This window comes from Battus philenor, unplaced genomic scaffold (assembly GCF_028537555.1).
Source record: "Battus philenor isolate CCGP_79_NKW_IND1 unplaced genomic scaffold, ilBatPhil1.0.hap1 SCAF_30, whole genome shotgun sequence".
NCBI classification, from domain to species: Eukaryota; Metazoa; Arthropoda; class Insecta; order Lepidoptera; family Papilionidae; genus Battus; species Battus philenor.
Genome location: NW_027181694.1, coordinates 6,827,049 through 6,843,661, shown reverse-complemented (window position 1 = coordinate 6,843,661; position 16,613 = coordinate 6,827,049). Strand labels below are relative to the sequence as shown.

Sequence of the window (16,613 nt, the reverse complement as noted above, 5' to 3'; positions counted from 1 at the left end):
ATACGTTTTTATTACATAATGTAAGGTAGTAGAAACCTTTTTTATCACCGTATGCTATTAAACGGCAAATAGAATGCTGTTTATTTTCTAGACTCCTGTGCCTGAATAAATATCTAGATATTTCTTACATACAAGTTTTATCTGTAAATAAACCCATAAATGTCTTTGAGCTTGCCCTGGCTGACAACGACACCATAAATCAAGTGTACACTTCACATGGAGGAGTCCACATACATTATTTAAAAAAAATCAAACACGGTTATAATCAAATGACACTTTTAATTTAGTGTTTTATAAAAATAATGTTAATAGAGCTAAATGTTTTTATAACATAGCATTCGCACAACATATATATAACCATATATATAAAGGTAGATTTATGTTGCAACATAATACATATTATATGTTAATTTCAATAAACAATCATACAGTCAATAATACAGTCTTTCATAAACTGCAGAGAAATGTCAAAAGCTTGTGCAGTTTTCTCTATAAATCGCTGAGGTCATTAAAGCGAAGGTTGGACCAATTAAATATTTATTATATCTTCCTATTTTTAAGAACGATATCGATTTTATTTCTCATCAAACAGTTACGACTGAATTGTAGCGTTCTTATTATGACAGGTCTGTATTTGCCGCGTATTTTTTGACAAGCAAACAAAAGTTGCCATATAAAAAATTTTGTTACCAAAATAGTAGAATTTATTAAAATATTAATAAAGCATTGCTATATGTAATGGAGTGTAATTTATCAGTCGCTGAGATCCAGGTCGGAGTCGCTGTCGTGACCTCCGCGTATCGTCTTCTTGCTTTGGAGTGTGAGGGCGCGCTGCTTGCGGGCCTCCGCTGGCGGCACCAGCAGGTCCCCAGCGTACTCTATCACCTGGGCTCTGTGATACCATACGACACATAAGAAACTTATTACTAATGACACTGTAACACTAGCAGAAAGTTTCCTTTTGTATGAAACAAAACCGCTCAAAACCGGTTATTTTTAATCTATGATAGAAGCCTGTAGGAGCATGAATAATAATACTTTTTGGTAGCAGCATGAATATCTTTAGATTTTGTACAAAATATCAAATTTTCTCGAAGGTGGACTCGTGATAATGCAGTCTTCATGCCCTAAATATTTACAAAATTACTTCTGAACACATACTTATACGTGAGGATATATATATATATATATATATATATACTCATTAATAACAAATACATATATAGCTATGCTATTTACATAATTCATTACTTGAAGAGAGAAAGTTTATCCTAAAGCAGGCTATATAAAATTTCTGCTTATTAATAACACCTCTGATCCTGATCAGAAATCTCATATCGTCTTAACGACCCACAGAAAGGACAAAACTCAGGATTTCTCTATGAAATCAAATTACCAGAGTAAGTGACTTAGTCCACAGCAAGCAGAACAGTGCGTAGTGGCGGATGATGGGTTTTGTAAATTCTCCTACAAAATTACCTTTAATACATTTGACCATGCATCACAATGGAATAGGAGATCAAGGCGTCCACCCATGAGATAGTGAAGGCAGTTCAGCAGCGGATGTCCCAGTACTAAAAATTGATGATATACCAGAATGATATACCCTTACCTAGCTATCCTCCACTCGAGCATCTCTGTAGAGAAGTCATCACAGTTACCCAGGTCCGTGAAGCCAACGATGAAGTCATTGGTTTTGTTCTCCTTCACCAACGCTATAGTTGGCAGCACTCGGATCTTCAAGCGACCTGAGGATCATAGACTGCATTAGTAATTCATTATCATCGTCAACATTTTAGCTAATATACACTTATTATTAAGCCGTAAGCCCCCACCATTCCCACCATGAAAATCACAGCAAAAGATGTATACAAACATACAACCTTGTTCTGGTCTTCTGATATTTAATGGAATCAGGCGTAACCTTGCGGAAGTCCATCCTAAGTAAGAAAAGGACGAATACTTAGCCACTTCCTCACATGCACCGGTAGTCGTGCAACAAAGTGCACCGCCCGCCAGCCCGCTGATAAATTGACTGCCATTGACTGTGTTTGGCACTAATCAGTGTAACATAACTCCTGAAAAGGCCTGTGGAGGGGTGAAACACGTGTTGAGTGATTTAACGGTGGTAGTTGTGTAATTCGCATTGTTTGCCGCATACGCATTTATCAGCGGGCTGGCGGGCGGTGCACTTTGTTGCACGACTACCACTGCATGTGCGGAAGGGCCAAATATTGCTCCTTTTCTTACCGGTCATCTGAATATGCTAGATAAATCCATCCGCTCCTATTGCAAATCTGTGGGTAAGGCTTATAGCAAGTAGTGGATGTCTTATTGCTGAAATTATAATGATGAACTGCGTTGAAGTGGCAACGGATAGGCCAACAGGCTGATGGAAGTCTTTATGTTCTACAGTGGAGACCACAAACCGACAGGCATGGAACAACCAATGGGCGGACATTGGAAATCTAAAAAGGTTGATGTCCAACTGTGGACATCCTACTGCTGAAACAATGATTACTGACCTGTTAGGAACGGCGCACGTTCCACATCCAGCTTGACGAACCTGGTCTCCACGTGTTTCCTCGCCAGGGCCTTGAGGTGCATGTCCACGATGCTACAGCGCGGCGTGTCAGCCCGGTAAAAGTGACAGACCACATTCTCACTCTTGTTACAAACTGTGAAGAACTGTTTCTCTCCGTCAATCTCTGTGTACTCCCCATGGCCCTGGAATCAAAAAAGTCAAATATATAATCAATGTCTGCTGTGATTTCTTTCATTGTGTTGGCTACCAGTCCTTGCTTTCGAGCAGGGCAAGACAGGTCATTGTGGTGATATCTTGGGGAAAGATTATACCTTGCAGTACTTGTCCATCGGCTGACAGGAATTAATTAATGAAAAGGCAGCCCAACTCCTCGAAAAATCCCGGCAGCTAGCTGATGATGATATAGTGAAGGCTTATGTCCAACAGTGGACAACCTACATCCAAAATTATGATGAAGAAGCCCCTGCCTTTGGTAACATATAATACAAACATGTTTAAATTTATCTTTCACAAAGCAGAAGACTTGGAGACGAGAGAGCAGCTAACTAAAAAGTAAATAAGAAATATAACTTACATTGGCAATCCAATCTTGTTTCTGCTTTGCGCGTTTTTTCATCTCAGCAATACGTTGTTGTCTTATCGCTTCCAGGTCACCGCTGTCCAGGGCATCCAGCCTGTAAACAGATATAAATTATTTTAAATCATTTATAACATATTGATGTACAAAAATAATTCCAATGAAACTTTTAAATGTTTCATCACATCAAATAATTTCTCCAACTGCAAGGCATAGGTCCCCACCGAAGATCAAAATGATGAGCAGTCTCATCAAGCCGTAGAACGGCCACAGCTGGATATAGAATTCACCCGTAGATTCTCAACAGGATCATTTGGAGGTGGCCAGTATCCAGCATCTCAACATGCTTAATTAGGTCACCTGTCTACCTAGGGCAGAGTTATCCAAACTTTTTTGTGTCGTAGACCCCTTGCCATGTTTTTACCCCCTACTTACTTGATATTGATTTCCTGTAGAACTACCCAACACGGAAAAACATGGCTAGGGGTCTACAACACAAAAAAGTTTGGGGAACTCTGCTCTAGAAGATATCTTTGATCTTTACATGGTTTGCTATAAAAAATCTTAGATCATTTTGCGTCTTGTCTTTTTGCCTTAGGTCAATGTGAAGTATTGATGTATTGCCTTCTGCCAGATCATTGAGTCACTATGACTTTAACTATTTGACTTCCTACACAACACTTGCCGACATATCAATTGATATCTCCTGTGTAAAGATATAATAATTGAATATGAAAAAAAAAAAGAAAAGCAAACACTAAAATTTAGAATTAAAATAAATAAAGTAGTACCAAAAATAGTGCAATAAACAGTAAAATATAATATGATAATTATAAAGAAAATATATGATAAATGTATGAACAATAAATGTAATGTTGCAAAATAAAATAGTAAGGAAACCTAGAACATAGTGGTTGAGGATGGATATATGGCTAATGGAATGAAAGAGAAAGACTGGGAAAATTGTAGAACGAAAGAAACAGTACGACAGATAATATGATACACGAAAAAGGAGAATGATAATAATACAAAAATATATGAATAAATTATTAGAAATAAAAAGTCCCTGTCCCACATGAGATAGGGGAACGAGAGGTCCCCAATAGCGGGGACCATAAAAAAAAAGATATAAAAAAATACCTTTCAATTTCACTATCCAACTGCTTCTCCACGGTCTGCGCCACATGATGCAGCACTTGATCCATTTCGGTTTGATAACTGAAATCACAATACTATTTTTATTTACAAAAACCGTGACAGGCATCCTGTATTACCTATGAATAATTAACTTAAAACTAAATAAATTTAATATATATACATATATCATAACAATAGATTTTTTTAAAAATTGACCATGTTTGTGAGGACCACCAAATTTTTTAGTTACTTGCACACTCCTTTTTATCATTCTTAAGATTTTTCATTCACTCCTCTGTTCCTCTCCTTCTCATACTGTTCCATTCCTTTCCACTACCTTGTTACCTTTCATACATCACCTCTCTTCATTTACCTACACTCCTGAATACTGTAACAATGCAAAATCTTTAATGGAATCAGGCATTATTTTGCAGAAGTCTATCCTAAGTAAGAGAAAGACCAATATATAACTTCTGCACATGCAGTTGTAGTTGTGCAATAAAGTGCATCGCCCGCTAACCCGCTGATATATGCGCATGCAGTAAACAATGCGAATTACACAACTACCACCGCTAAATCAATGGCTGGCGGGTGATGTCTTTTGCTATATAATGCAAAATCTTTATATTCGAATTTACATCTTTTATATTTATTTATATATTTAATGTTTACAACATGGTCAACTTTTATTGGAGACTTTTTAAAAAATATATTAAACACTATATGTGTTGAACATATTAAGAGCCGATTTTGGGACTCTGTGAGTCTAAGATAAAATAGGTGATCGGGAGTTTAGGGTGGGGGCCCTAAACTCCCACTAGCTTCGGCGATTCTAAAGCGGACAATGGTTCGACATGGTCTCCAACCATCGTGATAGCGCCACGAGGGTTCGGGGGTAGCGTATACACGCATACCCTGGGACGGGCTATCGAAAAAATAGCACGGCGATTAGACCGCATGGATCCCTGACCGGGAAATACCGCGGTTCCCTGTATAGCGCAAAGGGCGATCACGGGGGGGTTTTAGTGGGTAAGAATCGCACATACCCCTGTCCTCCCCCCAGAGGCGGGGCATCTTGAACGTCCGGAAGATTTCGCCCCTGCCCCGAAACCAAAAAAAAGGTGATAGGTAGCCTAAGTTAGAGCTGACTCTATTATCATCTTTTAGGGTATGTTCATGAGTAATACCCAACACATGATCCTGATACTGTTCACTGCAGTGAACACCTTTCCTCTATCTGGACAAACTGTTTTTTGAATTTCTTGACTGTGGACCATTGGAGACTGTGACAATTTAGCAACAAATTTGATCACTGGAAAAAGGGATGGACAGACACAACCACTCTCAATACTACAGCACCAAAAGCAAGTACATGAAAATCAGTACAGATGGCATGATATTGTGCAAGATAAATTTTACAAAGAGTCACGTCAATAGTGTGGGACACTACGTGGGAAGAAGCATATATTATGTACACTTTTAATTGTATTTTATTGAGATAATATATCGATAAAATATTAATTTTAGACAAAAAGGTTACAAACATTATTGTTCTAATTATATATTTTTATATTGTTTTAATTCCATATAAATAAATTAAAATAATACGTGACGAAAAAATAAACAGTATATAAATATATACAGAACTATATAAGTATATAAACTATTTTTTTCTTTAGCTTCTTAATGATTGGGTTTGAATTAATTTAGTTACATTAGTTTATATAGAAATAAATGTTAAGAATAATTCTGGTTTTTTTTTTTATGAAAATATAATTGCACGAGTTGATGACGCCATACTAATGAGGCACAGATGTGCGACGAAACGTTTCTAAATCCACCGCTCACCTGTTAATTGCAATAAATTTTAGATGCTTATGTTCCTGCAAGTTGTATATAGACACTAGATTGTTAAAATTAACTTTATATCAAATTTAAACAGTACTGAATCGAATATATTTACTGTTTACCAAAACCGCACTATTCGTGACAATTGACATGACATTAAATACCAGTGCTGCCATTATTAAAGGTAAATTTTAGCTTTTGTTTTTTTTTTAAAAAGCCAATTTTCGAATAAATTTAAATATACTGAACTTATTTTACCTTAGAACTGAATAAAAAATACCTTAGTCTTCGACTTGACAAACTTAGAGACTTTTTCAATATATAGAAAGACTGAATTACCTATTGAATTTACCTTCCAACGAAATTGTTTTTAGCCATATTAGTAGCAGGTTCTTTTTGAAATTATACGCGTTCAGCGGGTGGTTGGAAACAACTACCCGTGCTCATATTTCCTCCTCAAAAATAGCCCAAATGTAAAAGTTCGAATTCAAATTCTCGTTCAAATTTACATTTGAAAAAGAAATAAGCTAAAGTACTATGACTGTAGTGGCCAGCGCCACAAAACCGTTTCAGAATCTTTTACGAAAATATTGCTGTGTTTTTAAATAAGTATTTTTAACGTAATAATTATGTATATTACATATTAATGTCTATAAAATATTGAGCTGTTATCAGTGGGGGCTTGCTATTAACGCCATTTATCTTCCTACAGATCCGAACATAATATATCGAAATATCGCTTAAAAAGGTAACAAAAAAAAAACACTAAATGTTTAATGTAATTTGAATGAAGAGCGGAATCTAATGTTTTTTTTCTTGGTGCAACCTGATTATGTCAAAAAATGCAATGACACTTTTCGTGCCTTTCAAATCAAGTCTGTACATTTCTTCGTGTACAAAATTACTGAAAATTGTGATCGAGCAGAAACAATGTATTGCTATACGAGTTCCATAATTACCAATTACAATTGGTACTTACTATCTATTGAGTTGAATTTTAATAATTTTCTTCGAGTTAACTCACTTAACCCTTTCCACTACAAGGCTGTTATGTAGCATCGATAAAATTTAATTGAATTATAATATCTAGAATATGTTTCATTCATTCGTAATTCAAAAATTTTAGTAACAAAAATCTTTCCTGTTTTAAAATTTTCCGCAAAAAGAAGTATTACACCATGTCGAGTATCACTCGACAGTGGAGCTTGTGGAACAAATTCAGTGTCGAGTGACACTCGACATTGGAGTGGAAAGGGTTAACTTACTGCGAAGTATTTAAATTGGTGTCACCATCATCATACCAGGTACAGGCTTCCACTGAAGTTTGCCACGCTGATCAGACTTGCGCTGCCCGCATCTAGCTACTTACTATAACCTTAATTATGCTGTCGATCGCTCATCAGTTGCACGAGCAAGGTGCTCCCTCCACTGCCATTTCAGACGAGCAATTCTTCAAGCTATATCGGTGATCCAGATGCCACATGGGCTGACGAGATCGTGGCTACTACAAGTCGCGTATAGCTCCAAGTTGCCAAAGATAAATCTAAATGGAAAGTTCCGTTAGAGGCTTTTACCCTAAGGAGGTCCATACATATTTAATATCAATTATTTGTACGAAATAGTTTTATTATTATGTCAGTGACTTTAGTTCTCGGAAAGTATTTTGTATCAATGGATCCAAAACTGCAGATTCGATATTTAAAGTAATATGGGAGGATCCAGAGGCAATGACCCTGCAGATATGAACTAGTCAGATTCCAGCATTGTCTTTTCACTTAACATGCCACTTGTAACACACGACATTGGAGCACAATATGAGTGTCGAATAGCTAGAAGATACCTACCATAAGCTGCTGCCTCTAAAACCCTGGTTCCGCTGTCGACGTCGCAACTGGTGGCAGCGGTCTTAACTGATCATGGTTTTAGCAATCACCTTTGGATCGAGGATCTTCAGTAGCGTTATCACTAGAACTGCTGCCAAATACTGGCAGCTCCATTTACTACAAACACAATGCCTCTTTGCTTTGACAGTAAGAGGACGTGTGGGCGCTCCGCTCTACGTTCATTAAGACGGGAGCATGTTGAGATGGTACGCATCAGTCCAAAGTGTATGAAAGAGACAACTGCCCATGTCCTACTCCAGTATTGAGTAAGGTAAGGATCTCCCGGGATTCTCCCAGAAGTTGAGTTAAAGCCATCCTTGATACTGTACTAGTGCAATGTCACTTGATCGCGGAGACCAGCCCAGTGTAATCAAACCATGTCAGCTGACGTCAAAAGGAAGACGGTTCTTGTGGTCATTCACAAATACCTTTAATACAGTCATACAGCAATTTATAAACATAGTCATAATGCTTTATTACCACTTAATTTAATCCTTCACCCTAAAATAAAATTTATTTAAGAGTATTTGTTTCATCATCATAGCCGATAAGACACTCATTTCAGAGCATAAGCCTTCACCAAAGATAGCAACAAAGACCTGTCTTGTGCTTCCCACATTTAGCGTCGGTTAATCTAGTGATGGACCTGCCCATGACTAAACAAGAACATTTTTTTTCCCTGTCATCATGTCTTGTTTGTATTGGACAACGCCAACTTAGATCAGCTTGGCCAGACTGGATTTACCCCGAGATCTAGAACCCCCCTATCATCATGTCAGCTGATGGAGACCCAATGCAAGACATAGGCCTTCATCGTCTACCTGCTCGTGATTAACCCCCAAGAATTTTTTTAAATATAATTTAGCGATTTCTCGCCTTGACTTTGTCGTCGGTCCATTTAGAGCACTGATTCCCAAAGTCGTCCATATCGACCCTTAGGGGTCTATGACAACCTGCAAGGGGTCTACGTCAGTGAAAAAAAATTTAGGGGTTCATGAAATGAAAATGGGGGTCCACGATAGTGGATCTCAACACATACACTGATAGTACCTATTTACTTACATCATACTATCTTATAATATCAAAACATTTACATTATTTATAAAAGTACCTAGAAGTAGTATTTTGAGAAGTATATAATTTAAATTCAATTAATAAATGTATAAATTAACATGTGTTATTACTTTAAGTTTTTAACACTAAACTTCACTACAGTTAGAAATTTACAGGAAATCAATATTGGGTAAGTAGGGGGTCTACTCAACACAGAAAAGCATGTAAAGGGGTCTACGACACAAAAAAGTTTGGGGAACTCTGATCTAGAGGAAGATCCACTCATAGTCTAAAATAGGAAAATTTTAGTTTCAATACCATCATGTCAGCTAATAGAAACTCACTGCCTGATATGGGCCTCCCGAAAGGTCGCAATGATGACGGGTATTGAGCAGCTAACTTCTAGCATCTTCTAGCAACCTTAACTTCGACGCTAGTCCACACAGTGAGTTGTCTAAAAAGTAACTAAATAATACAATAAAGTTTAAAAAAAATCAAATACCTTTATAAACCTTAAAAAATTATCACTCCATCATCACAAAGGGAAATTATGAAATACACCTTCAACTAATATAACAATATAAAACCTATTAACATCAATTATTCTCAACTGTACACATGTTTTTACATTAGATCATGCATTTTTTACAACAAAAATGTTTATTTCTATGCAAACACATTCATCACCGCTTCACATCAACACTCCATGCGGCAAAAGTTTCTAAAGACATCACAATTAGGGTTAAAAAAGTACAATGATCTAATCAATCAAGTACTACATGTGAGGCATGAAGGCTATTACAGCGATATCTCCATCCAGCTGAAGCGTTCCAGGAACAGGTTTCAAAAGTTGTATTGCGAAGATCATTAATTTAAAGTTACTTGCATGGTGTTTCCAAGGAATCCAAAAAAAGTTATGCAGAATCAGTATCAAATACTTCTGGGCATAGAATTTCGTGATGAAGCTCCAAGACTCTTGTCTCATCCGTCTTTCAAAACTCAACTCAACTGACCCGACTGGCTGATAAATGCATTGTTGATTATCACTGTGTCATATAAAATTCCACCAGCCTGAATCACACACACACAGCATGTTAACACTTCCACTAAAACATTCAACGATTTAACAGTTCAAATATATTTACACACAATGTTTTAAATAGTCTGCGAGCACAGATGATGGATAAAAGTCCAGAAGTCATCTCGATGTGGTGACAAAGAGTCCACAAGTCGAAGTAATCTAAATATGGCGGCGGGGATGTCCAACTAGCGGCAAAAAGTTCAGAAATCAAAATCATCTGGATATGGTGGTAGGGATGGCCCTGTAGATCCTCAAGCGGGAGTCCGAGAGCGCGGCGAGCATGGTGCTGCCGTTCAGCTGGAGGGAGCAGACGTCGAAGGCCGCGTCGGAAGACGGTAGCGACATGGCGCGGGAACCGTCCAGGCCGTGCAGGTTCAATGTCGAGTCGCTCTCAGAGTGCGCGGCGAGCCACGTGGCGTCCTGCGCTCTCACCCACGTAGCGCGAGAAATGATCGTCGTGCGTGACGACCCTGCGTAGCTTTGTTCAGCTTCCAGCGCCAGGTCGCCTGTCGTCGAGCCCCGCAGCCTGCACAAGGTCAGCCGAGCGCGGTCCGCCCCGCCAGCACCGGGCCGGCACGACACCAGCGCTCGCTGAGACTCCGCATCGTACGACATAGACATGAATGGACCCTCCACCGGCAACGCTCGGGCTTCCCACCTTCCCATGTTGTACATCCACAGTCTGCATGAGTTCAACTGGCAGCTCAGCAGACCAAACTCCGTAGAGCAAAGCGACACAACCGGCGACAGGTCCTCTGGCACCGACAGCCTTTGGACTGGCACATCTGGGTTGCGTACGTCGTACTGCTGAACCACGCCACCAACTCCACCCACGTAGAACTCATTAGTGCGCAAGCTATCCCACGAGCACGACCACAGGGGCATCCCGCACTGGACCGTGAGACTGGGCGCTCCGCGGTCGACGACCCTCGCCGTGCTGTCGAGCCCCACGCTCAGCAGCAGGTCCCGCGGCTGCGAGTACGTCATGTCTCTTATCGGCTTCGGGTGCAGGTGCACGAACTGCCCCAGCTTGTAGTCCACGCAGCTAACTTTACGGATGCCGTAGCCGGGGAACAGGTAGTTGGCGCTCTTCTGCGACGCGTACAATTCGTAGGTGCGGCAGTTGTAGGTCATGACGCGACACCCACCGTCCTTGCACACCTCCAGGTTCTTCTCGAGCGCGAACCGCCACGTCGTCCTGGGCGGCTGGTCCCTGCTCGCGTTTGACTTCATCAGCGTACTCCTGACCAGCTGCAGCTGCATGACGCAGGCGCGGTGAGATATCTTGCACTTCTCGAGCTCCAACTCGACCCTGCTCTTTTCCGTCTGGAGTAGCTCCACTTGTTTCTCGAGCGCCGTGATCTGCGTGCGGTCTGCGGCTACCAGGCGCTTGGCGTAGATGAACCTGACGTCTCTGAGCGCCGCCTTGCTCTTGCAGGTGGGGCAGGAGCGGTCGCGCGCCGCCTGCGCCCGCAGCCAGCGCTCGACGCACTTCGCGCCGAACAAGTGCCCGCACTTGAGCGCCACCAGCCTGTGCTCCCCGGAGTTGGCCCACGACTCCAGGCAAATCGGACACGTCTCACCGTCCGCGTCGTCAGAGCTCGGCGAGGAGAGTCTGCGGACCTTCGCCGGTGGACCTTCCAGTTCGTCTTCCCTCCTGTCGTTTGACAAGGATGTAACACTATTGGACTCCTCGTTTAAAGAATTCACGTCAGGCTGTGAGGCCTGTGGTCGTACAGAGTTGGAGGCGTCATCGTTGAGGTCAAGATTGAGGGTCTGGCTCCCAGGGATCCAGCGTGAGTGGCTGCTATCGGTGCCGTCGGTCAGTTCCGAGTCGACGCTGTTCTCGTACTGGACGTTGGTGACGGCACCGTCGTGCCAAGACGGAACGGGACTACTTGGTGATGAAGGGTCTAGTAGAGAGGGGCTGACGGCACGCACGCGGTCCTGCGAGTCAATGCTGACTAGGCTGGCTGATCGCGGCGGCGTTGTCGATGGGTCGTCCATGGTATCATGAAGTCTGTAACAATACAAAATTATATCAGTTCATTTATTCACATTACTATCCACATAGGATCATTAAAAGCGAGTCTATGTTCATCAACAAGCAGCTGCAAAAAATATCATAATTTATTTATGTATGCATATATATCAGGGGTGGCCAAACTGCGGCTCGCGAGCCATATGCGGCTCTTTGAACGATTATTTTTGGCTTAGATTAATTATCGATTTATTATAATATTTAAATTTATATAAATCATGTCAGCTTCTGGAAAAGCAAAATAAATTGCTGGTGTGAATAATAATAATTATTATTCCAGCATAGAATTAGAAAAACCAAACACCGATCGTAATTAACTAACCGGCGTCTTAAGTATTGTTAGGAGTGCTGTCATATACGCGTGCATATATCTAACCTCAATGCACATATTTTGTACTTTTGTCATATAATTTCGATAAATGTGATTTTTGTAAAAAAATATTTGTTTATGTGTTTTAAATGCGTATTCAATTTCACACACACATATGACCTGAACTGCATTGTGCTTGTAATTACATGAAAAGCATTCTTGACAATATATTTTGTCTATTTTGTTCCCTGGCTTTGTCCGTGTGAAATTTAAAAAAAATATATTTATAATAATTTCTAATGTATGCCTAAGTTACTTATTACATCAGCTACCTGCCTGTATAATCCCACCAAAATCGTCAAGCCATTCCAGTGATGACTACTAACAAACAGATAAACAAAAATTATAAAAAAAAAAATTGTAGATATTCCATATGTATATTCATATTGCATAGTAAAAAGGGGTTATTTTATATCACAAACAGACACTTTTACAATATTTATTTGTATGTATAGATGACAAACACTTTTACAATAATTCAATATGTTTAATACTCCATATCAGATTTAATTATTTATGACAATATTTTTACAATTTTGCAAAAAAAATCTAAATTAGACCAATTTCTCATATAAAATGTACTCTTGCACACTTTAGCCTGTGTCATTATTATTTTTTTATAAATTCCACAGACAGTAGCATCCTTGCCTTTATTTTAATATTGCTGATGTTTTTCTATATGTCACATTGTTTACTAAGTCTATTAAAATATTATCTGTCTTAAATCATAAACTGTTTACAACCAACTTGAAGTCAATTAAACATTTTCTTATAAATAGTTGGTGTCTTATTTGTTCTTCACTGCACCCAAATAATGTCCATCTCTAACATTACAGTCAATGCGACCACTTCCTCAATCCCTACTCCTTATTGCCATCCTCAGGCTGTGCACCAGTATCTGTGTGATATCAATGAATTTTGCGGTTGCATAATGGGTCTTGTTCATGTGATATGATATTGCTACCGCTGCATGATGAACACTGTTATACAGCCCAAGGGTGTCTTTTGTTCAACAAACGATGATGAACTCCTCACTCTTAGCCCCAAAGCCTTGTTGATGGTTGTTATGTAGTCTATGGACATCATTATTATCTGTGACTATAAGCAATACAAGAGACATGAATCACTGCCTAATTGTAATATTATTTATCCAATACCCTGCCAAGCCAACCCAACTTTAAGACATGCATAACAATGGTAAGCAGGCTTGATTCTGCATCATAGCCTTGACTAATAGAACTTATCAGTTTTGGTGTAACTTAGACACAGGGACTTGGTGTTTGACACTGGTCAGTATAACATTACTACTGAGGATGCCCCATGAAGGGGTGAAACATGTGTTGAGTGAATTAACGGTGTTAGTTGTGTTTCGTATTGTTTGTTGCATGCGTATTTATCAGCGGGCTGGCGGGCAGTGCACTTCATTGCATGACTACTGCTGCATAGCGGAAGTAGCTATATATTATTCCCTTTTTACTTAGATACAGGGTGTTCCTCTGTAATGGCATATTCTTCACAGAGTAAAGAAGCCCCTACTTAGAGATTACATCAGTGTATTCCCACTGTATCAATGTCTCTCTTTCCCACTCATTGAATACAGTTCTAGGAATCAAACTAAGTTCAGTATGATTCCTAAGTACAACCATTGATGCCCAACCCTAATATAATATACACTAATAGGTGGAGTGGAATAGAAACAATGTAACATAAGGTCAGAATGTATTATTAAAAAATATAGATTATATCAGAGATGGCCAATAACCCATCCATTTTTTTAAATTTAAAATTTTTCACAAGCTATAAAAAATACCTATTTAAGAGATAAACAAAGAGAATATATTTTCTAATCTATTTATAATGTTTATTAAACACTTAAATAAATTAAAAAATGTAATTCATATAGAACAGACATTTTAAAGAAATTTTGTAACACAAAGAATAATAATAAAAATAACATGAAAAAGGGAACTAGCTAAATCAAGTCAAAAAATTCTTTAGAAAGCCATGTTTGGCATGCAAGCCCCTGATTGGCCACCCCTGGCCCACCCTACTAAATATATTATAATTTTCTTTGGATTTTTTTACACCAGCACTCTTTAGGGTGAATATCTCCTTCGTATAAATATATAAATGAATGGATTGGTCTTCATTTTATCAGCAAAGCAGATTTGACCTATACTTGAGGGTCAAAAACAATCTGTACCATTTGTCTTGTTGTTTTAAAATTACAAGAACTTTCGTTTTAACTTCAAAAACTAAAATAAACCCATACAATTGGATCAAAATGTGATTTATGAAACTGTATCGATATAAAATAATCATAACTAAACAAGTTGTTCATATTAGTATTTTTTTAAATGCCCACCTATCACCTATCTATCATGACGGCCTATCCCTCGGGCTCTCCAGGACCAGGTCTACAAAATCACTCAATAAAAGTTACCCTTTGTGGTTGAATTAAAAAAACGTAAATAAATGCGTCTATATAAATTATTTTAACTGAATACGACTTACTTTTAAATTCGTCAAAGCATCTTTTTATCCAATTGTTTTCAAAGCTTCAATATTTTTCACTGACACAACTTTTTCGAATAAACTACTTTTAATTTTGAGTATTTTTATTAGAGACAGTGCTCTGGTCACAGTAAGTTAACAAACAAAATCAAAAACCACCTCCATTCCTTCTTTGAAAGCGCTTTTTTTTTCAATTTCGGCAAAAGTTCGAAATGCTGCCAGCTGCCAGTGTCAAAAGATATGTTGCCTGCTCCAAATTCCGTACCAGAAAATTTATTATATAATTACTGAGCGTTATTTAATTATTTTTAAAATAGATAAATATAAATAACAAATAAAAATATTTTTTGAACTTTTTAAAACAAAAAATTAATATAAACCAGTTACAGGCTAGTACATACACTGCAATAACATTATAACTAAAATATTTTATTTCGAACAGAAAAACTTCCTTAATAAAACAAGTAATAAGTTTTGAAAGTAATTGAATGCACGAGTATTTAAAGAGTTTGAATACCTATTCTACAATATTTAAAATAAATCCCTGTTATGCGACTGAAGTTCCTTACAACTAATGTTGGTATATGTCTTTGATTTAATTAATAGTAGATCGAGTATCTATATTATTTCCGGGAAGGTATATTTAAAATTATTGGAGTATCTCAATTTAATAAATTATTTTTATAAGCTTACGTAATGATGAAACCTGCCAAGCAATAGAAATTAAACACACCAAAATATTGACTCTATGTAGCAGATTTTTACATATAATTTGTAGCACTGCCCATACCGTCACCTCCGGATCGCATCCAACGTCCTAGAACGATGGTTCCAGAAATGGTGAATCAAAATGATCCCAGCAAGAGAGCGACTACCTAGATACCCTTCTCATAGTGCAATCGCTCCCATCCAAATTCCATTTCGCTCATGGCCAATAAAGTTCCTTATGCCAATCTAGTCCGTCATCTAGGTAACATCCTTGATGACAAACTAAGTTTTAAATCGCATGTCGCCAATGCGAAAAAATACCGGCCTTCATTGCTAAACCGCCGGCGTAAAATGTCAAACACAATGACACTTTATAAAGCTGTAATCAGACCAGTCCATACATGCATAAGCCCGTGCTCTGGGCATGCAAATCTGTGGGTCATTCACAGTAAATTATAAATCATTCATAACAAATTCATGCCCAGAGCCATGGAAGCACCGTGGTACAAGCGTAATGTTGACCTGCACGAAGACTTGGAGCTGTCAACGATCACTAAGCTCTTCAAACGGACAATCAAAATCTTAAAAGACGTCGTATAGAACTTTTCACAGCCGTTCAAAAACCACCTAGCCTTGTCGGGATTGAGGTCGGCTCGAGTATTACAGCTCCTTCTAACACTTCTTATCTGCGCTGACGCTTTCTAAACTGGTTATAATGTTTGCCAGGTAATAGCAACTGACAAAATAGCGGTTTTCCTCGAGGTCGCCATTGATTCAGAATGCCAAACGGGTTTATAGTTTAGACACCAAATAGGCATCTCTTAGGTATAGGAAGAGGTTCTCAATCCTAAATTAA

At 38.6% G+C, this 16,613-nt stretch overlaps 2 protein-coding genes across 2 annotated transcripts; both read right to left on the bottom strand.

Annotated features, from left to right (window-relative positions):
* Window positions 1-300: 300 nt before the first annotated feature.
* LOC137927380 (thioredoxin domain-containing protein 9) lies at window positions 301-6,252 on the bottom strand. The gene is made up of 6 exons (XM_068771179.1): window positions 6,108-6,252; window positions 4,263-4,340; window positions 3,120-3,219; window positions 2,526-2,727; window positions 1,613-1,748; window positions 301-892 (listed from the first exon to the last, which is right to left on the bottom strand). The coding sequence occupies exons 2-6, from the start codon at window positions 4,325-4,327 to the stop codon at window positions 754-756; spliced, it is 642 nt and encodes a 213-aa protein (XP_068627280.1). The 5' UTR covers window positions 4,328-4,340; window positions 6,108-6,252; the 3' UTR covers window positions 301-753.
* A 3,024-nt stretch (window positions 6,253-9,276) lies between these two features.
* Window positions 9,277-15,213, bottom strand: LOC137927325 (E3 ubiquitin-protein ligase rfwd3.S-like). The gene is made up of 2 exons (XM_068771116.1): window positions 15,050-15,213; window positions 9,277-12,144 (listed from the first exon to the last, which is right to left on the bottom strand). The coding sequence occupies exon 2, from the start codon at window positions 12,129-12,131 to the stop codon at window positions 10,338-10,340; it is 1,794 nt and encodes a 597-aa protein (XP_068627217.1). The 5' UTR covers window positions 12,132-12,144; window positions 15,050-15,213; the 3' UTR covers window positions 9,277-10,337.
* Between the last annotated feature and the right edge of the window lie 1,400 nt (window positions 15,214-16,613).